The 21,442-nt window shown below is 37.7% G+C and overlaps 2 protein-coding genes across 15 annotated transcripts in view; one reads left to right on the top strand and one right to left on the bottom strand.

Moving 5' to 3' along the window:
- Positions 1-16,302, top strand: part of gtpbp10 (GTP binding protein 10) — a 39,564-nt gene extending 23,262 nt beyond the window's left edge. For 4 of the 5 annotated variants that reach the window (XM_033013056.1, XM_033013037.1, XM_033013046.1 and 1 more), the window contains exons 5-10: positions 1,893-1,966; positions 2,947-2,999; positions 4,787-4,894; positions 9,921-9,998; positions 12,487-12,610; positions 15,098-16,302. In XM_033013056.1, the coding sequence (XP_032868947.1) occupies positions 1,893-1,966; positions 2,947-2,999; positions 4,787-4,894; positions 9,921-9,998; positions 12,487-12,610; positions 15,098-15,300 (640 nt within the window). In that variant the 3' untranslated portion in view covers positions 15,301-16,302. Of the gene's footprint in view, positions 1-1,892; positions 1,967-2,946; positions 3,000-4,786; positions 4,895-9,920; positions 9,999-12,486; positions 12,611-12,923; positions 13,043-15,097 lie in introns of those variants that run through there. The other variant, XM_033013075.1, reaches the window with a different exon arrangement.
- Positions 16,303-16,582: 280 nt separating this feature from the next.
- adam22 (ADAM metallopeptidase domain 22) overlaps positions 16,583-21,442 on the bottom strand; it is a 256,501-nt gene continuing 251,641 nt past the window's right edge. For 6 of the 10 annotated variants that reach the window (XM_033012998.1, XM_033013002.1, XM_033013003.1 and 3 more), the window contains one exon: positions 21,309-21,403. Coding sequence is in view for 4 of the 10 variants with exons in the window: in XM_033013001.1 (XP_032868892.1) it covers positions 21,383-21,403 (21 nt within the window). In the remaining 6 variants the exon portion in view is untranslated. Of the gene's footprint in view, positions 21,404-21,442 lie in introns of all 10 variants that reach the window. The other 4 variants (XM_033013001.1, XM_033013004.1, XM_033013007.1 and 1 more) reach the window with 1 other exon arrangement.

Below are 21,442 nucleotides of genomic sequence, written 5' to 3'. Positions count from 1 at the left end.
GTACACAACTTAGTGCACAAATTGTAACAAACTTTTTCAGCCTGTTAAGCCCAATCCTTTATTAGTAACAAATCTTTGCAGTCTGTAAAACCTAATCCCAGCTCCTCTCTCTGGTAGTAAATTCACAAGTCTTTTCAAAACACTGTCTCCTCAAGACACATTGTCTTTTCAATACACATCTTTTCAAGACACCTTGTCTTTCCAATATACATTAGTAACAAAAACTTTGTAGTCTGCCATGCCCAATCCTTTAATTGTGGCAAAACCTCTTTAGTCTGCTGTGGTCAATCCTTTACGCATTTCCAATACACAAGCCAATCCTTTACTCATTTCCAATACACAAGCCAATCTTTTACACAAGTGGTCTTACCTCTGCTGTCTGCTTCTAAGGATCTTGTCTGGAACCAGGCCAACCTCAGACTGAGGGACCTTCATTTTTTTTACCGGGAGCTTCTTCAGGAGGCCAGACTCAAAGGGTCCGACTAGAGCTCAGTTTTCACCCCTTCAGATCCCGGTCAACTGCACCCTCTTACTCAGTCATCTGTTGCTGGTCCCAGCTAGATCCCTGCCGACTACAGCCAAATGTCAAAGTTAATTTCTTAAAAAGCAGATAGCAACAAACGTTGAAGGTAGACCATGGCAATCATTAATTGAATCGTCAGACAGGAGTGGCAAAAGATCTACAATGAGCACAAACATTGCTCAGTGCTTCTTGGGCTCCCACTCACAGAACAAAGGACAGTTAGCACAATTATACATTTTTCTTATCAGTAAAACACTCCTACCAGGTCTGAATATGGCATGACTGAAAGATTCTGTAGCCTTTCACAATATAGGAAAGCTGGGTTCAAATTGAGCTCATCCAATAACAAGTTATTACTTATTTCTGGAGCGTCAGCTATTTTTTTCAATCTTGGCTTCTTTATGGCCTTGGAGAAGCACATGTTATTACTGCAGGCTGCCATCTTAATGTCTTTATTGAAAAGACAACCTGTCCTTCATATTGTGTTCCATATATTTTACAAAGACTTGGCACCGAGCCATTCTTTTGTTCTACTAGTCCATGCTTTTGTAAAAGAATGACTCCATTTTAGATTTGACTATTAGATTTTACTATTAGCTCTTTCAACAGGAGGGGGAGGGCGAATTGGTATTGTAATTGGAACTGCTGTGGCAGGCAGGGAAAGTGCAATTGGGATTTTTTTAAAGTCCACTGTTGAGGGAGGCAGCGGAGTGCTGGAATCTTGCGTTCGGGAACGGCTTCAATTGGGGAACCACGCCTCCTGTGAGGGCTACAGGTTAGCGGTGCAATATTGCATTGGGGAACGGGTTGCGTTGCGGGACCAGACCTCCCGTGTGACAGGGACCCAACGGGTCCCACTTGGTCTTATCATTTCAAATTGAGTTATACCTCATGCAATAAATATTGCAGTGAGAATATTTGGTTAAAACATGGAGTTCTCATCTGTTCATCAGTCGTTGCAGATTGTTGGTGAATGATTTAAAATGGTACATCCTTTAGTCGAGTGGATTACTAGTTTTTGTTCTGCATGTGGCTGGATTACAGAAGTTGATGTCAAGTTTCTTCTTTTATAACTGAAAAAGGAATAATAAAATGTTTGGTTAATATTTGTTGTACACTTGAATTGTATTCCAAATGAAGAGGATTCTGTTTACAAAATGTTAATGCAGATAGAATTTGCAGAATAGTCCAAAATAATAGCTGTTCTGAAGTATTATCGTTTATTAAACTTGTTTTGTTTCCTTTAAAGAATTACATTGGTTGTATTGTTTCATTTAATTTGATCTTGATTTAAATCTTAAAATGATTTTTCATTATGCAACTCAGTACTGGAATTATTCAGTTAATAAGTTTTTCCTGTTAATTCCAGGTTTCCGAATGCTGGGAAATCTACACTGTTGAGTCAGATGTCTCATGCAAAACCGAAAATTGCGGATTATCCATGTAAGCGCAAACCGCTGATTTAATTTATTTTAGGATAATTTTTGTCCTCTAAATAAGGGGAAAGAAACATTTGCACAATATCTTTCTTTGAAACTTTCTCTGCTGCTTCTTCAATTTGGATATGAATTTAAGAATGGATATGAATAATACAAAGACATTTACATCATCTACTATTTGAGGATACCAGACAGGGCATAGAATTCCAGATAAGACAATCTAGTTCCAGTGCAAGATTATAGTATTTAACTGAATTACATTTACACAGATGCTGTAGTTTGACTATTTGAACTAGCAAAGTTAGAGGAACAAAGGGGACGTAAGCCATCCAAGCATGGAACAACATTCAATGACGGGAGGATTGTCTTTATGATATAGGGTTTGAATACTTACTTTAAATAGCTGGTTTATTAGACAAATGTCGATTCACTCCAGCGGTTCAGAAATAATTAATTGTGTCATATCTGCCTGGGATAGTCTTGATATATTAGTTGTACTTCCCCATGTTGCCTTCCACTTTGCGCACCAAGTGGATTTTATTTTTCTACAAAAATGTGATTTAGGATCCGATTATAATACTATAACAACTTTTTGGCCTAATGTCGCTGCTATCCTGGCCATTGCCTTTTCTTTCTTCATATGTCATGAAAGTCCAGACATATAGGCTTAAGAACAGTTTGTTCCCCAATACTATCCGAATACTGAATTTCTCACCTTTTTCACACCTTATTCAGCTATTAAATTATTGTAATTTTTTTTTTTTGGTACCTTTTTTAGATTGTACGAAAATCTCTAATTCTGCTGTCTTGCACTCTTTGCTGAATTTATCATTATCGTATACAAACTTTTATTCTGCACTTCATGCGAGCTAGAAATTTCATTGCACGGTGTATATGACAATAAACTAATAAAAGTTTGAATTATTTTCTATTTACTGTATTTATTGTTGAACTTGCTTACCTATTTGTCTTTTTAATTTTTAGTCACCACCTTGAGACCAGAAATTGGAACGTTAATATATAGTGATTACAAACGGGTGAGAACTGAAAAGCATGATATTTTGCAAAATTTTTGTTCATTTCATGATAAATTAAAAAACACGAGTGACTTCTTTTTGATTTAAACTAAATATGATCAGAATTTACTGAGCACCTCTATAGGAAAAATACCATTATTACAAACTACAAATTATTCCAAATCTCCTTGCTGGGCTCAAGTGAATTTGGAAGCACACCTGACAATATCCTCACAATCACAGTAGAGCTGCAGTGGGACTAGACAAGGGATAAGGGACAAGGCTGGGGCATCGCTGGAGGGGAGCGCTCAGTTTCGCTGGCCCGCGGCAGCCGGCAGCCTGAAGCCGCGGTCTGCAGAGTTTCAGCTGGCGCGGCGTCCGCTGCCCGGGAGAAGACGGAGCTTCCACCGCCGGCCCGCGGCCAACTTCTACCGCGGACCCGGCGTGGACTTAACATCACCCCTGGAGGGGAGCTTCTACCGCCGGCCCTGCGGTCTGCGGTGCTTCTGGCTGCGGTGGGGACTTTAAATCTCGACCGCCGGCCTGCGGCCTACACCAACCTAATGCCGCGGTCTCCGGTGAGGAAGAGCCGATCCTGGACTGACTCTGGACTCTGGTCCCGACCACGGGGGGAAATGGAGGAGGACTGGCCAAATTTTGTGCCTTCCACCACAGTGATGAATGCTGTGGTGGATGTTTGTGTTAAATTTTTATTGTGTATTGTGTGTTCTTTATCATTGTACCGCTGCTGACATATTCATTTCACTTGCACTTTATGTGCAATGTGACGAATAAAACTGATTGTATTGTATTGTAATATCATTTCCAAAAACTTAGCTGGATGAGCCCTAGAATCTGCAACAGAAATAATGACCCATATTTTTTCCATATTTGACAAAATGCAATATCTTAAGAATGGAGACAGTATAGTGCTGCAGAGAGTCAAGCAGTTTCACAGGTTGAGCGACCTTGGTTCAATTCTTGTCCGCAGTGTTGTCTATGTTCTCACAATGGCTGCTTGGATTTCCCCACAATTGCTCCAGTTTCCTCCCACATCCCAATGACATGTGGGTAGGTGAGGGTTAATTGCTCACTAAATATATTTTGTCTACTATACATTTCCCTGTATGTAGTTGAGAGGAAGGATTAGCATAATAGGTGATTAATGTTCAGCGTGGACCCTTTGCACGAAGGGGCCTGTTCCTGTATTGTTTCCCTCCATGGCTGCTGGTTGGTAGGTTAATTGCCCCTCATGTAGATAGCCTGTGAAGAATCGGGGGGTGTTAATGAATGTGAAATAATAACTTGCAGGGAAATAACAATGAGGATGGGATTGATAGAATTGCTCAGAGAACTGGTTAAGACTTAAGGGCCCGATTCAAACTCGGAGAATGTCCGTAGCGAGTCCGTAAATATATCGTAGCAGCTCGTTATGCCAGCCGTAGATACTCAGGGCATCAGGTAAGTCGGGACGTTTTTTCCAGCATGACAAAAAAGTCCACGAGTGAAAAGATAGTCGGGAGAAGGAGTTCGTAGATCACAAAAATCTTGATTTTTTTCTTTTTAAGGTCCTTTCAACTCGGCAGAGGACTCGGGAAAGTGGGACAGGCTCTTTAGTGAGCTGAATAGCCTCTTGTAAATAATGATGACAAATTCCAAATTCCTCTATTTCAATCATTGAACAAAATAGAGAGATGCACATTGATTTATGATGTGCTACATATTGAGATGATGTTCACAACACTTTACATGTTCTATTTCCTCACAATTCAGTTTCTGGTAAAACACAACATGTTTTGTTATAACAGGTATCAGTAGCAGATCTGCCTGGTTTGATTGAAGGTGCGCACCTAAATAAAGGAATGGGTCACAAGTTCCTTAAACATGTAGAGAGGACCAAGCAACTACTTTATGTGGTCAGTAAGACAATTATTTTTTAAAATATTTAATCATATAATTTTCGATCAAGATGCAATGTTTACAAGTACCATTAACGATCCATTTAATCCTTTACGAATGTTTAAAATTTTAATTCATGTCGAATTATATAGCACAAAAACTGGTCCTTCGGCACAACTCGTCCATACCGATCCAGTTGCCGACCTGATTTAGTCTCATTTACTTACATTTGGCTTATAGACCTTTAAACCTTTCCTATCAATATACCAGTGACAAATTACTTTTACACATTTTAATTGTACTCGCCTATATAGCTTCCTGTGGAAGCTTGTTCCATAAACCCATGACCCTGTGTATTGAAAATGTTGTCCTTCAGGTACCCTTTCCATTCTATTCTTAAACCTATGCCATCTTATTTTAGACTCCCCTATCCAAGGGAAATGACTAACCGTTTACCTCAAGGGTTCCCAACCTGGGGTAAAGTTACCCCCTGAGGGTAAATTTCACCTTACCCAGGGGGTAAATTTGTTGATTCTGGATTTGTACATATTTTTTCTCATTGACTGACTGTGTTACCAGTATCTGTTCATCATTAGTTGTTCATAAATAAGTGAAATAACATTGTTATGTGCTATTAAAGTTGCCAGGGATAAATGGAACGAAAAAGGTTGGGAACCCCTGGTTTACCTTATCTATGCCGCTCGAGGTTCTTTAGGTTTCAGTTTATTATTGTCATGTGCACCGAAGTACAGTGAAAAGTGTTTGTTTTGCATCCAAACAGAACAAATATACCATCCAATCAAGTCAAACTCAAGGACAATAGTTAGTTCCACAGATAAAATCCAATGTTCACACTGGGATAGCCTATGGAAGGACTGTTCAGAAGCCTGATAACGGAGGGGAAGAAACTATTCTTGGGTCTGGTAGTGCATGCTTTCAAGCAGGGAGAAGAAGGAAAGACCAATGTGGGGCAAGTCTTTGATTACATTGGCTGCTTTTCCGAAGCAACATGAATTGTAGATGGAGTCAATGGTTGGAAGTCTGGTTTGTGTGATGGACTAGGCTACATCTACAACTCTCTGTAATTTCTTGCAGCCTTGGGCAAAGCTGTTCCCAAATTAAGCTGTGATGTAATCCGACAGCTTGCTTTCTAGAGTGCATTGTAGAAGTTTGTAAAAGTAATTGGAGGTATGTTAAGTAGAGGTGTTAGTATGACTTCTTGGCTGTTGCATCAATCTGGTTGGTCCACAGCAATCATTGGTAATATCCCCAAGGATACTGAAGCTCGCAACCATTCTCACTTTGACACCATTGGTGCTGATTGAGACATGTACTCCACCATGCTTTCTGGCCAATAACTGGTTCCTTCATCTTGCTGATATCAGTTATTATAGACAATAGACAATAGGTGCAGGAGTAGGCCATGCGGCCCTTCGAGCCAGCACCGCAATTCAATGTGATCATGGCTGATCATCCCCAATCAGTACCCCGTTCCTGCCTTTTCCTCATATCCCCTGACTCCGCTATCTTTAAGAGCCCTATCCAGCTCTCTCTTTTTTTATTTTTTTTATTTATTTATTAGAAGTAGACATATTATAAAATGTAGTTACATATTATAGTAAAAAAAATGTTCATATACATCAGTCATACATTATTAAAATTTTCCATTATCAATTACTTCTGCTTCTAGTGTTTTTATTTTTTATAGAAAGAGGGAGAAAGAGAGGGTAGAAAGTTACAAAGAAAAAAGAAAAAAAAACACATAACAGAAAAACAAGGGAGGTGGAATGGGTTACCTGTAGTACGTCAATGGAGATAGGTTCGTAGGTTATAAAGTATAGCTTTTCATCTGTGCCTGAGTTCAAGTTTCAGTTGGGTCCTCGTGCTGTGCCAATCTATCCCTTCAGATAGTTAATGAATGGAGCCCAAATTTTATGGAAAAGATCTTGTTTGTCCATTAAGACAAGTCTAATTCTTTCTAAGTATAGGGTCTCCGACATTTCCGTAATCCACATTTTAATTGTGGGGGTTGTAGGGCCTTTCCAAAATTTTAATATTAATTTTTTCCCGGTTATTATACTGTAGTTGAGGAAATTTCTTTGGTTTGTTGTGAGTGTTAAGCTTTGTTCTGATATTCCAAGTATTATTAATTTTGTGTCTGGGTCCAGTTTTGTATTAATATCTTCTGAAGTTATTTCAAAAATATCCGTCCAGAAATGTTTAAGTTTTATACAGTTTGCAAACGTATGTGTTAAATTAGCCTCTAGATGTAGACATTTGTCACAAATAGGAGAGATTTGTGGGAAGATTCTATTTAGTTTTATTTTAGAGTAGTGTAGTCTATGTAAGACCTTGAATTGTATTAAAGTATGTCTGGCATTTAATGAACATTGATGTATTTGTTGTAAACTTTCGTCCCACATATCTTTCGTGATAGGGTGACCTATTTCATTTTCCCATTTGTATCTATATGGTTCGGTCGGTGGTACCTCATTGTTTAATAGGGTGTTATAAATATAAGCTATTAGTTTTTCAGTATTAGGATGCTTGTTCAAACATTCATCAAGAATTTCTGATTCCCTATTCCTGTAGACTTGTGTATTAGATTTAACATAATCTCTAATTTGTAGATATCTGAAGAAATTATTTGAGTGCAGTCCATAATTCTGTTGTAACTCTTGAAATGAAAGAAAAGTACCTTTCCCATAAAGATGTCCTATGTTTTTGATTCCATAATTTTTCCATTGTGTGAAACCTTTGTCCATAAAGGATGATTTGAATAAAGGATTATTTACAATGGGAAGGCAGAGTGGTATATTATTCAATTTTAAATCTTTTTTTATTTGTTTCCAAATTCGTATTCCACTATGTATTATGGGGTTTTCTTTATAGGTTTTTTTGTGCAGTTTTGTGGGGGCAAATATGATCGGTCCAATTTCAAAAGGTAGACAGTCTTCCTTTTCCATCATTAACCAATCTGGTTGTTGATCCATTTCTTCCAGCCAGAAATTCATGTTTTTAATATGGACTGCCCAAAAATAAAATAAGAAATTTGGCAAAGCCAAACCTCCATTTATCTTTGACTTACATAAATGTTTTTTACTTATTCTATGATTCTTATAATCCCAGACAAAACTTGTAACAATGGAGTCGACTTTTTTGAAAAAAGTTTTTGGGATATATATCGGAATTAATTGAAGTAGGTACAGCTGTTGCGGTAAAAGAATAATTTTTATAGCATTTATTCTCCCAAGCATAGAAATGGGGAGTGTTTTCCAGTATTGAATATTCTTATGTAGTTTATTCAGTAAGGGTGGGAAATTTAGTTTAAATAAGGAGGTATATGTCTTAGTTACATCGATTCCTAAGTATTTAAATTTATCTTTAACTATTTTAAAAGGGGATTGTTGTATTGTATGTAAATTGAATTTTGTTATTGGCATGATTTCGCTTTTATTCCAATTAATTCTATATCCCGAAAACTGACCAAATCGAGTTATTAGATTTAATAGGTTTGGGATACTAGTTTCTAATTTTGTAATATATATTAGTATATCATCTGCATATAAGGAGATTTTATTCCTTGTGTCTCTAGTATTGTATCCAAATATTCCTGGATGGTTTCTAACGCTTTCTGCTAGGGGTTCGATTGCAAGAGCAAATAATAGTGGGGATAGTGAGCATCCTTGTCTACAGCCTCTAGAGAGATTAAATTTAGTTGATAACATTTTGTTTGTTAATATTCTAGCTGTTGGATTAGAATATAACAATTTAACCCATGTACAGTACGTCTCTCCTAATTGAAATATTTCCATCACCGAAAATAAATATGGCCATTCTACCTGGTCAAATGCTTTTTCAGCATCTAACGAGATAATTGCTAGCTCTGCGTTAGGGATTCTATTGGAGTATATAATATTAAATAATCTTCTCAGATTATAAAATGAATACCGTTTGGGGATAAACCCTGTTTGGTCGGGATGTATTAATTTGCTGATCACTAAGCTCAATCTATTAGATAGAATTTTAGTTAATATTTTCTGATCAGTATTTAAGAGGGCTATAGCTCTGTATGAACCTGGCTCTTCAAGATCCTTGTCCGTTTTTGGTATGAGTATGATTGTAGATTCATTTAGAGTTTCTGGGAGTTTCTGTTGAGTATATGCGTATTTGTACATTGTAGGCGTGGGGAAAGCAAATCATAATTTTTTTTATAAAATTCAGAATTTAGACCATCGGGTCCTGCAGACTTTCCGTTTTTTAAGGATTTGATTGACTCTTCGATGTCTTTTATCGTAATTTCAGCCCCTAGCATTCTCTCTCTTTCTGATCTAGACCCGCAAACTTACAATTCTGTAAAAATGTTTCCATTCCCATTGATTGTTCTGTTATTTTAGATGAATACAATTTTTGGTAGTATTGTAGAAATCTATCATTAATATCTTTAGGCAGTGTTAATGTTTCTCCCTTGTCTGTTCTAATTTTGTATATTATTTTTTCCCCATCCAATTTGCGAAGTTGACGCGCTAATAGTTTTCTATCCAGCTCTCTCTTGAAAGCATTCGGAGAACCTGCCTCCACCGCCCTCTGAGGCAGAGAATTCCACAGACTCACAACTCACTGTGAGAAAAAGTGTTTCCTCGTCTCCGTTCTAAATGGCTTACTCCTTATTCTTAACACCAAGGTCCTGACACCAAGTTCTCTATCTCTTTCCTGTACTCTGAAGTATTGTAGTAACTTACTCCTGTTTTGTTGAAGTCACAGCTCACACTGTCAAATTGTTGTTGAGATGTTAACCTCTGTGCATTTACTTATTCTTGTGTCTATCTTTATGAAATAAAAATCAATTCTTAAACTACAGAATTCTTCTTGCACATACACTTTACACATTGAATTGAAAAATGAGCTATATTTTAGACCTCAAGTGATGTGTCATCCGTTTAAAAATTTAAAAACTTACAGAAAACTATTTTGCAAACAGTGTAGTGATGTAAAGAATGTACATATTTTCTTACTCCACTTTTTAAAATTTATTCTGTGTAGGTGGATGTGACTGGATTTCAACTTTCATCTAAAACACCATTTAGAACAGCGTTTGAAGCTATTAATTTTTTAACAAAGGTGAGTTAATCATGCGAGGTATGTACAAACCAGAGTGTTTTTTTGAATGGGCAGTCCTGTATGTTTAGAATTCATATGACACAAATTATTTTGACCTCTATTCCTTGTGTTATATATAGCTATTATTTTAGCACTAATTCAAAGTGAATTATCTTACTTTTGACTACAGACAGCCTATATCTTAACTGCACAAGACTGAGACAATAGTCAGGCATGGTCTATTAAGTGGCAAATACCATTTTCACTACAAGTGTCAGGCAATGACAAAAGAGTCTAATCACTTAAACTTAACATTCAACCGCCCTGATTCCCTCTGCATCAGAATTTCACAAAACATAAAGGGAAATCCTGAACAAGAAATTGTGTATCATGGATTTACTAGAAACCAGATATGCCATATTAATTGGTTGACCAGGAAGCTCACTGACAAATAGAAACATTAAAAAAATCAGTGTTTCAGAAAAAGCCTTGAAATCCAGATGAATAAATATTTTAATAGAACTTTTAAAAAGTTACTTTCTTAAATATTATAGATGTTGTCAGTCCCCAAATGTTGGGTATGTACAGGAAAGGACCGTTTAGAGGGTTAAGGTCCAGATGCAGGCAAATGCAACTAGCTTAGATGGGGCATCTTGGTCAGCTTAGATGAGTTAGAAACATAGAAAATAGGTGCAGGAGGAGGCCATTCGGCCCTTCGAGCCAGCACCGCCATTCATTGTGATCATGGCTGTTCGTCCCCTATTAATAACCCGTGCCTGCCTTCTCCACTTGACTCCACTAGCCCTTAGAGCTCTATCTAACTCTCTCTTAAATCCATCCAGTGATTTGGCCTCCACTGCCCTCTGTGGCAGGGAATTCCATAAATTCACAACTCTCTGGGTGAAAACGTTTTTTCTCACCTCAGTCTTAAATGACCTCCCCTTTATTCTAAGACAGTGGACCCTGGTTCTGGACTCGCCCAACATTGGGAACATTTTTCCTGCATCTAGCTTGTCCAGTCCTTTTATATGTTTCTATAAGATTCCCCCTCATCCTAAACTCCAGTGAATACAAGCCTAGTCTTTTCAATCTTTCCTCATATGACAGTCCCGCCATCCCAGGGATCAATCTCGTGAACCTACGCTGCACTGCCTCAATCACAAGGATGTCCTTCCTCAAATTAGGAGACCAAAACTGTACACAATACTCCAGATGTGGTCTCACCAGAGCCCTATACAACTGCAGAAGAACCTCTTTACTCCCATACTGAAATCCTCTTGTTATGAAGGCTAACATCCCATTAGCTTTCTTCACTGCCTGCTGTACCTGCACGCCAACTTTCAGTGACCGGTGTACAAGGACACCCAAGTCTCGCTGTACCTCCCCCTTACCTAACCTAACCCCATTGAGATAATAATCTGCCCCCTTGTTTTTGCTGCCAAAGTGGATAACCTCACATTTATCTATATTATACTGCGTCTGCCACGCATCTGCTCACTCACTCAACCTGTCCAGGTCACCCTGCAACCTCCTGACATCCTCTTCACAGTTCACACTGCCACCCAGTTGGGCTGAAGGGCCTATTTCTGTGCCATATGTTTCTGACTTCTCAATAACCTTTTAAAATAACTGATAGTTGACTGGACATTGTATTGGCGAAACCACTAGAAAATTGTGTAGGTCTTTATGCAATAGTGTGAAAGGTAGCAAAACAAATGTTATCAATGGAAGTTCCTGCTTCAAAACATACAGTTGGATTGCTGAAAATCAGACTTAACACCTTTCCATCCAGTTATCAGAATTGACCTGACACAAAAGCTCTGGAGTTTGATCCCATTAATATTGAATCAGGATGTGTAGATGACATGTGTATTTGCAACAAAAAAGCAGCTTCACATATGTAAAATACCCTTTATCAGTTTATGAACATTATGTTTGTTCAAGCATAATTTGCTATTTCCTCCGAACATTTGCACCACCAGCAATTGAGGAGAGTAGAAACCAAGTTTGCATTGAATTACTCGAGGATGCTATTCCATGTAGCATTCTAGATGCTAAATTTATGAATTCAGAAATGAACACCTCCCACTCAGATTGATCTTCCCAAATGCTAGTAATGCAAAGTACTTGGAAAACTAGTCTTCAATGCAAAATCTGTGGGCAAACTTGTTTTAATTGTGCATTGGTATTGCCAAAATAACACAGATTATTTTAAATCTCCTCTTTGATGTATGTCATTAATTAAAAACGTTTCCAGGTTACTTTCTGCATTTGATGAAGCACACATATCCTTGGGGAGGTGGGGGAGGAGGAAGAAATCTGAGCTTTGGGGATTGCACCGTGGGTGTTTTTTATTTGGACTAGATATACATCCTGCAATATGTATTTTACTGTACTTTTCAATTTGGAATAAAGTCACTAAAGGATTCCCAGTATTACAGCAGTCTCACCCAATAGACTATATTGCAGATCTTGTGTTTGTTTCATTGTGATCTTTTTCCATGTTCAGGAGTTGGAACTCTATAAAGTAGAGCTTTTATCAAAACCTGCACTATTAGCTGTAAACAAAATGGATTTGGAGGATGCTGGAGAAAAATTTAAAGAGCTGCTGCAACAACTTCAGCAGCCTCAAGGTAAAGCACAAAACCCATTTGACCCAAATGCCATTTTAGATTAGTACTTTAAAAACTGTCATGATCATTCACTAAATCCAAAATGAAATTTTATTTGCCATTACATTTGATGGGGTAGGTAGGAACCATACATTCAATAACTGATGTTGCACTGTCAACTTAAATGTTGATCTTTGCCAAATTATGCTGAATACAAAAGCACAAAATGGTACAAAAATACTCAGCAGGTTGCACTGCATCTGCAGCGAGAGAGAAAAACAGAGTTTTAATGTATCAGAAAAGTGCTCAATATCATTTAAATTTATTATATAAGCTGCAGGGCAGCAAACAAGATATCCAAATGCCATTGACTGGATTAGACCCCTGGAAGTAGCTGCCAGTGAATTAAATAACATCAAAGTAAGTGTTGGGGAGTGAAGTGGTATTGATATCCTATGTAGACAAAAATGCTGGAAAAACTCAGCGGATGAGGGAGCATCTGTGGAGCGAAGGAATCGGTGATGTTTCGAGTCGAGACCCTTCTTCAGACTGATGTGGGGGGTGGGGGACGGGAAGAAGAGGCAGAGACAGTGGGCTGTGGGAGAACTGGGGTGTAAACTACCCAAGCGAAATGTGAAGTGCTGCTCCTCCAATTTGCAGTGGGACTCACTCTGGCCATGGAAGAGGCCCACGACTGAAAGGTCAGATTCGGAATGGGAGGGGGAGTTGAAGTGCTGAGCCACCGGGAGATCTGGTTGGTTAATGCAAACTGTGCGGAGGTGTTGGGCGAAGCGATCGTCAAGCCTGTGCTTGGTCTCACCGATGTAGAGCGGTTGACAGCTAGAGCAGTGGATGCAATAGATGAAGGAGGAGGTTCAGGTGAACCTCTGCCTCACCTGAAAAGACTGCTTAGGTCCTTGGATGGGGGCAGGTAAAGCGACAACTGTAGCATTTCCTGCAGTTGCAAGGGAAAGTACCAGGGGAGGGGGTGGTTTGAGTGGGAAGGGGTGAAAATGTCGGAGGATTATCTGTTGTATGTGACAGCTGGTAGGGTGGAAGGTGAGGACAAAGGGGACTCTGCCCTAGTTACGAGTGGGGGGATGGGGAGTGAGAGCGGAGCTGCGGGATATAGAAGAGACCCTGGTCAGAGCTTCATCTATAGTCGAAGAGGGGAACCCTCGTTCCCTAAAGAATGAGGACATCTCCGATACCCTGGTTTGGGAATTATATCCTAGATTGTTTTTGTGAACACAGAAAGATTATTTGCATTTTCCCCACGTTCAGGGTGTGGAAACTCTAAAACAGTACCAACTAAACTGCCATTCATTGTCTTGCTTATGATTTATCATCAACTAGACCCCTTTCAAAGCGGAGCTGACCTTATAGCTGGCATAGTTGTGGCATAGCTAGGAGGACTTCGCTACAAGTCCTGTGAAAGGCCTGGATAGAATGGATATGGGGAGGATGTTTCCACTAGTGGGAGAGTCTAGGACTAGAGGTCATAGCCTCAGGATAAAAGGACGTTTCTTTAGGAAAGAGATGAGGAGGAATTTCTTTAGTCAGAGAGTAGTGAATCTGTGGAATTCATTGGCACAGATGGCTGTAGAGGCCAAGTCAATGGATATTTTTAAGGCAAAGATAAATAGATTATTGATTTGTACGGGTGTCAGGAGTAATGGGGAGAAGGCAGAAGAATGGGACTAAGAGTGAAAGATTGATCCGCTATGATTGAATGGCAGAGTAGACTTGATGGGCAGAACGGCCTAATTTTGATCCTATCATTTATGAACATGACTGTCACCATTATTGCCTTATTTCAGGAAGAGACAATGGAAATCCATCGTAATAACTTTCAAAACTCTCACTGTTTCTGTACTGCTATTTCAAAGATTGCATTGCATTTTAAAGATGGTATAATCGAGTTTTAAGATAACAATTTTATTAGCCTAGCTTTAAACAGATTTTCTATACCCATCAAAATCAACATTTTCCATCATCAAATTATATATTGTAACAGAGTTGACATATTTACTGGAATAGCAGTTACTTTTTATCAGCTGTAGCAGAAAAATCAGAGAAAACTTGTGATTTGTCATTTGGGGAGCAAACTGATGGCACTTCATAATCCATGTATTAATTATTTATATGGAGTTTAATTTTTAAGTAGGCAGATGTCATTTTAGGTCAGAAACATTATTATACTGAAAGTTAAACATTTCAACTACCTCTTGAATTATAATATTAGTGCATATGAGTCATTGGACAAAATACACATTAGGAAATGCTGATAATTGCATTAATATGCATTTTTAAACAATGCAGATTTAAACCCCCTAACCGACCAGCAACATTTAAATAGTGTTGTACATTTCCTTATTCCATATTAGTTCCGAGCCAGCACTTCTGTTTTTTATTTCAATTTCTGACATTGAATTTGTTGTTTGAAAATGAAATACACAAAACATGTTTTATCTTTTTTCTTGACATGCTTTTCTTTTCTCCCCACAGACTTTTATCACTTAATACCAGAAGAGATGGTTCCCAAGAGGCCAGTCCAATTTAAACACATAATCCCAGTGTCTGCATTGACTGGATGTGGAATTGAAGACTTGAAAAACTGTATTCGAAAATCATTAAATGATCAGGATGATCTGGAACATGACCATTATAGGCTTGAAAAACTGCAGAGTTTACGTACAAACACTTTTTGAAAGTATTTAGAACATTCAAAACTCTTGATTATTGGAGCTAATGAATCTACTAGAAAGACACAGTAAACACATGATTATGTTCACGATTAAATTGCAATTAGGGCCCTTATTTGACTTTAAATGCTCAGACATTGCTCGTGCTGAACACATTTGTGAAGGACAGTTGGTGGTACACGTTGCAAGTCAATCAATGAAAACAAAGCTCAATAAAATAGAGTTTCCACAGTTTACACTTAATTATTCTGTACACAAAATTGAAAGAACTTTCTACCTTACAAATCATGTTTTTTTCCTAACTGGCATATCATCTGTCTGCTTTCTATTGCAATGAAGAAAAGCACCTGGAACAAAAATGATGAAGAAGCTGTAGACGGGACGCACAGGGGCCATGTCTACAGAGAGCCACACCCATCCAACTGCAATGTGAGGTTTTTGAGCCTTTACAATTTTTATTATTGAGTCAGCATCTTGAGAATGATTTTTATACAAAGGATACAGCAGACCTTTTTGTAACAAACAGGACAAAGGATGCATGAAGAAAGTGGTATTTAGAACCCCATGGGGACACAGCCTATGGAATCAGATCATTTTGCGATGCAGGGGATGCTCTCAGCTCATTGATTCAGATTATTGTTGTGGACCACTTGCAGGATATTTTAGTTCCATCCACACACAGATCTATGCACTGCGTGGCACAGTGGTTGAGCTGCTGCCTCACAGCTAGTTACCTGGGTTTGATCCTGACTACTCATGCTGCCTGTGCGGAATTTGTACATTCTCCTTGTGACCACGTGGGTTTTCTCCGGTGCATGCCATGTCCATTCCTCTGCCTACTTGAGTGGTGGAGCCCATGTCAATCCTTGCCACTGACCCCTGTGCTCCCAGTGCTGGTGTGTGAAATTAGTAAATTTGGTAAATTGCTATCATGTTCATTGCTGCTGTGATACTGTAGAAAATGCTAAGTGATCTAAGCACTGCCAATGAATATCATATATAACATTGTGCATTTTTGTCTGAGAATTAAATAGCAGTCTCAGCCTAAACTGGAATTCCAGTAGATATCTGCCACCAAGCACAGTACAGTATGTATAGGAGGTTAATCTATGTAGATCCACAGGCAATGACGGAAAATCCAGGAATATTAACATATTACACTAAAATCAAGTAATAACGGGCTTCTGACTCAAACTTTATATCAAATTAAAGATCTATCCCATCTATAGTTTGAGATTAAAGAAGTTCCATTCTAAAGGTAATGGGATCATTAACATAAAATACCAGATTCCAGGTTAAAGAGATGTAAATTTTTATTCAGATAATATATTACAATAATATTGTTTGAGAAAAGCATTAATCTAAACCTTTGCTTTATATACAACAGCGCAATAATATCCATGGTTGGTAAAAGCTTAATACTCAGCCAAGGAAATAAGTTTTTTCTAGGTCATCACACAGCCAGCAAGCAATATACAATTCCATAATGGAGTTAAATTCTACAACTGTTCCATAAATGTAAATGGATTTGGTGTAAAACAGCTTGAAAGATGAAGAAATGGAAATGGCAATAATTTTATAAAGTTGCCACAATTCTTTCACTCAATTACATTTTTTAGCCAGCCGGTTACATTCGCATCCATAGCACTATAGTCAAAGACAAATATTCAAGCTGATCTTGTTTTTAAAAATGGCACTTCATAATCAATTATTTTGTGATGTGACAATTTTCTTGACATGCAGATGTAATAAGTATCAAACAATATTTTGTAATTTACTGTTGTGTTATAGAGAAGTTCAGAATGGCTGAAAGCATAAGGAACAATAACAATTTAACATGCACTTCCAATATGCTGCGACAAATCAGTATCCAGTGGGAAACATTTAGCCATTCCAATTGGTTCACAGAAATGTGTTTTGTGTAATATAGTGGCATGTTATTGCAGTATCAAGCGAGCAAACTATGTATGTGTATATACATACATCACATTTGATTACAGTGATACATACACTACAATGCACCTGGTTGTTTTATACACATGAAAGTGGACAGACATTTTTCTGCATTCAACCTGCCCCTGTGCAAAGGTCTAAGTAATATTTGAAAAATGATACTGGAAATGCTACAAAGCAACATGTGGCTCCGTTTTGAATGTTATTTAATGAAATTAAATGTTGAAACCAATTCCTTAAAAAAATGCAAGTGAAGTATATACACACTTTACAGAACCATCACCTGTCATTAATCCTATGGTCCATAAAGAAAATCATGAAACATATTACCCATATTCTTTAAAAATGCTAAACCTGTCTGTGAAGATGAGGAGTAGATGGATATTTTCTAAAACAAGGAAAATTCTCCAAAGTGCTGGAGGAACTCAGTGGGACAGGCAACATCTGTGGAAGAAATAGACAATAGAGATTGAGATCCTCGTTCAGTCTGAAGTTGGCCTGACCGCAGATGTCATCTGTCCATTTCCACTGCAAATGCTGCCTGATCCAAAGTTCTTCCAGAATTTTGTGTTTTGCTCAAGATTCTAGCATCTGGAATTCCTTGTGTCTCCAAAACCCTCCACACCATTTCTTGACATAGATAATTCTAACACTTAGGGATATAAAATTAAAAGGAATAAAAAAGTCTCAATTTCCATAAGGCTGGACCTGCATCAATTCTATTGTTAAATCTTCATCTCTTTGATGTACATAGTGTATATTGTACTGCTGTTTGAGCAAATATCTGATTAATGTCCATTGATGAGGTGAAGATACAGCAGTGAAATAGGCATAAATCCATATCAGTTTTAGGCAATCATTTAAGTTATCATTGTAGAGAAATTTCACGGGGTGCTAATTCTAAATGTATATAATAGCGTTAGCTACCAGTTGTACTCACACCCCTGTAATTTTCATTGAAATAACATGTCCAGGGTATGTGGAGCAGGCATGTGATACTCAAATCTTTAGTGAAGCGACAGGGCATATTTCTTCCTCTTAAGCTATGAAAAAGTTGGGGGAATGTTAATTTCAATAATTTCATTGTGCGCTGCAGGAAATAAATTACCATTACTGTAGAATCGCATTTAGTTGGGCTATTTTAATTTCTTTGTGTTATTTAAGAAACAGATTCAGATTATAATAATTTGAATTACACAAAGCCAATTGGATTCAAATACTGCTACAAAAAATATTGACACCACTATAATTATGGTGTGGTTTTCTATGTAATAATGTTGCACCTGAAATTCTATTTGGCATTCCACTTTTCTCATTACATTTCATGCAATAGGAGTAAATATTGAAAAATAAAAGTTACTAGTTTGCACCCACCTCATCTTTACACGACAAGTGATTTTATACAGTATGTTGGAGATTGTATGAAAATGTAGTTACAATATGTAAAAAAGAACACTGGGCAAATTGCTTCAGAATCACAAGAATAATTAATGAAAGTAAAATCAATAACTATGGGTTCAAAAAGGCATTAGGCTTCAAAAATGTTATTTACGGAAAAGAGTCAGCATAATTTAGGGAAGAACATGTACTTTAGTTTGTACATCTGATGACCAAGTTAATGGTGGGTGAATGAAGGAATAATGGACAAAAAAAATCATTTTAGAGGATCAAGGGCATTGATCAGGCATGATGTGGAGGTGGAATAGGTGAAGTTTGAAAGTTAAATTAATTTGAGCCAAATGGAAAATTTAAATTTGGAGTACTGTCGGCTGGCATAGATGAGCAAAGACATAACTTACAGCTGAAAGGGACGGTGTAGCATTGATTTACCATCAGAGTTTTACATGATGTTAAATTTCAGAAGGACAAGTATTGAAAAAGCTGGGTCCCCAAGTTTAAAAGACAGTGAACCTATCCAAATCCTTTGTTATTCTTAAAGGTAACCTTGCAAAAGAAAAACTTTTCTAAATGATCAGAAACCAGATGCAATTATGATGAGTCATTGTGGTAGTTCCTAATAAAACCGTCACCAATATTATCAAACCAGAAGGTAGAAGGGCATGCTAGGTGCAGCATCAGGTATACACAAAAATGCAATGCCAGGCTGCAATATAGAATTGCATACATGCTTAATGGTGAAAACAGCATGCAACAGAAATTTCAGAATGATTCAGATTAAAGCTCCACAGTCCTGCGACATCCAGTAAATTGTGGTGAACAACATCTAAAAGGAGGTTCCATGAACATTCCCATTCTAAACAATAATGGTGCATCTAGCAACTGAGTGCTCAAGGTTAAAGTATTAACATTATGTTTAGTCAGAAATACTGAGTGGATGGTCCATCTTGGCTTCCTCCCTCGCAGAATCAATTAGTTTCATTGCAGGTAATAACAAACATCTGACAGAAATAGAAACAGCAAGGGCTAAGGGATAAGTAAATACCTCAGCTGCAGTTCTGAAGACTTGCACTCCAGAACCACATATTCCTACAGCCAAATTGCAGCAGTACAATTCCAAATTAGGCACCTTGCAACAATGTAGAACATAAACCAGGTATGACCTATGCAGAAAAAAACCCAGATCCAATTACAACCCAATCAATCTACTCAAATCATCAGCAAAGGGAAGGTATAATTGATAGCGCTGTTTAGCGGCGTTACCTACTCATCTCTGTCGAATTTGGGTTTCATCAGGACCAATGTCATCACAGCCTTGATCCAAACATGAATCAAAGAGCTGAACTGCACAGGTGAAGCAATTTTGTCCAGCTGTTACACCAATAAACTGTTGACGTGTCTGATGCATATTTTTTCCATTTATAAAAATATTAAAATTCCTCATTAATTTGAGACAAACTGATGTTTTTGCATGTTGGTGGAGATGGCATATTTAGTTCATGGTACAATAATGATCATATTTCACTGCAACATAGAAGTTTTGATATTTAAATACAAAACTATGTTTACACCCCGAGCACATACTTAAACAGCAGATGCTGAAAATCGAAAATAAATAAGTTCATCAGTTCAGAATGCTGCATAAACTCAGCATATCAACAACTTGCATCGGTGGAGAGAGAAACAGGGTTATTGTGCCAGACTCATGACGCTTCATCAGAATTGAGAAAAAGGAAAAAAAAATAGCAAATGCATTGTAAGTTGCAGAGAACGAGGAGTGGTGAAAAGAACAAACAAAGGTTTGTGCGATAGGCTGGAGACTCTTGTTCTGTCCACCCCTCAACTTAAAGAACAATGTTCTCATCAGCCTGAAATTGTAGCTGATTCTCCATCGTTGCTGCATAGTATTTCCATCATTTTATGTTTTCATTCCATTAGGTTATCAACGTTCTTCTCCATCACTGGTTTAAAGGAGTTTCAAACATATTTAAGAAAACACCAAATCTATCACTGTAAGGTTAATATTAAGCTCAACACGACCATGTTTTGATTTATAGGGCAAGCAACTATTGCCGGATTTGTCCTGTGACATGAAAATAACTGTACATATTTACAAAACACTTTCTGAGCAAGCATTTCTGCAAGTATATGATTTTGATCTTCAGTTGCATGTTCCATTTCTTACACGCAGTAGCTCTTACAAATGCAATTATTTTTCCTGTTGTACAACTGAATCCAAAGCATTTTTTTGAAAAAAAGAACTCATTCTATGTCGATGCAAGTACATGTTATTTTCTACTGACTACTAGAGCTGGCATCAAAAGGGATCCGTGCGTGCAATATTATTCATTGCTGTGAATGTGTGCTCAGAAGCTTTCAACCGCCTTATTGAAAGAGGGCTCTCCATCTTCTTCCACAGGACTAAGCACCATAACATATGCAAATATATGACCGGGCTTTTACTGTCTTTTTTCAGGATGAGTTCCTGTTTGCAGATCATTGTTTCAGTGCAGTATTTTATACAAGAATGCTGACTCTTCATACCACATTTTATTAATGATGAGTCAAAGTCTATTTATTATTTATATTTAATAGCCCTGCTCTTTGAAGTTAGCAGTGGGGGTATTTACTTTAGACCCCTTCTTCCAAAAGCCTCACAGATGCTCCAACGATTCATTAATTAAAAGACAACGATTGGAAGGAAATCTTTAGTAGCTCAGATTGGTTGAATGGCAACCTAAATGGAGGTCTCCCAGAGCTGTGAAAAGAAAAACAGGTACATAGGTTTTATAAATTA

Source organism: Amblyraja radiata, chromosome 2 (genome assembly GCF_010909765.2).
Source record: "Amblyraja radiata isolate CabotCenter1 chromosome 2, sAmbRad1.1.pri, whole genome shotgun sequence".
NCBI classification, from domain to species: Eukaryota; Metazoa; Chordata; class Chondrichthyes; order Rajiformes; family Rajidae; genus Amblyraja; species Amblyraja radiata.
This window is presented reverse-complemented; position numbering and strand designations above follow the sequence as displayed.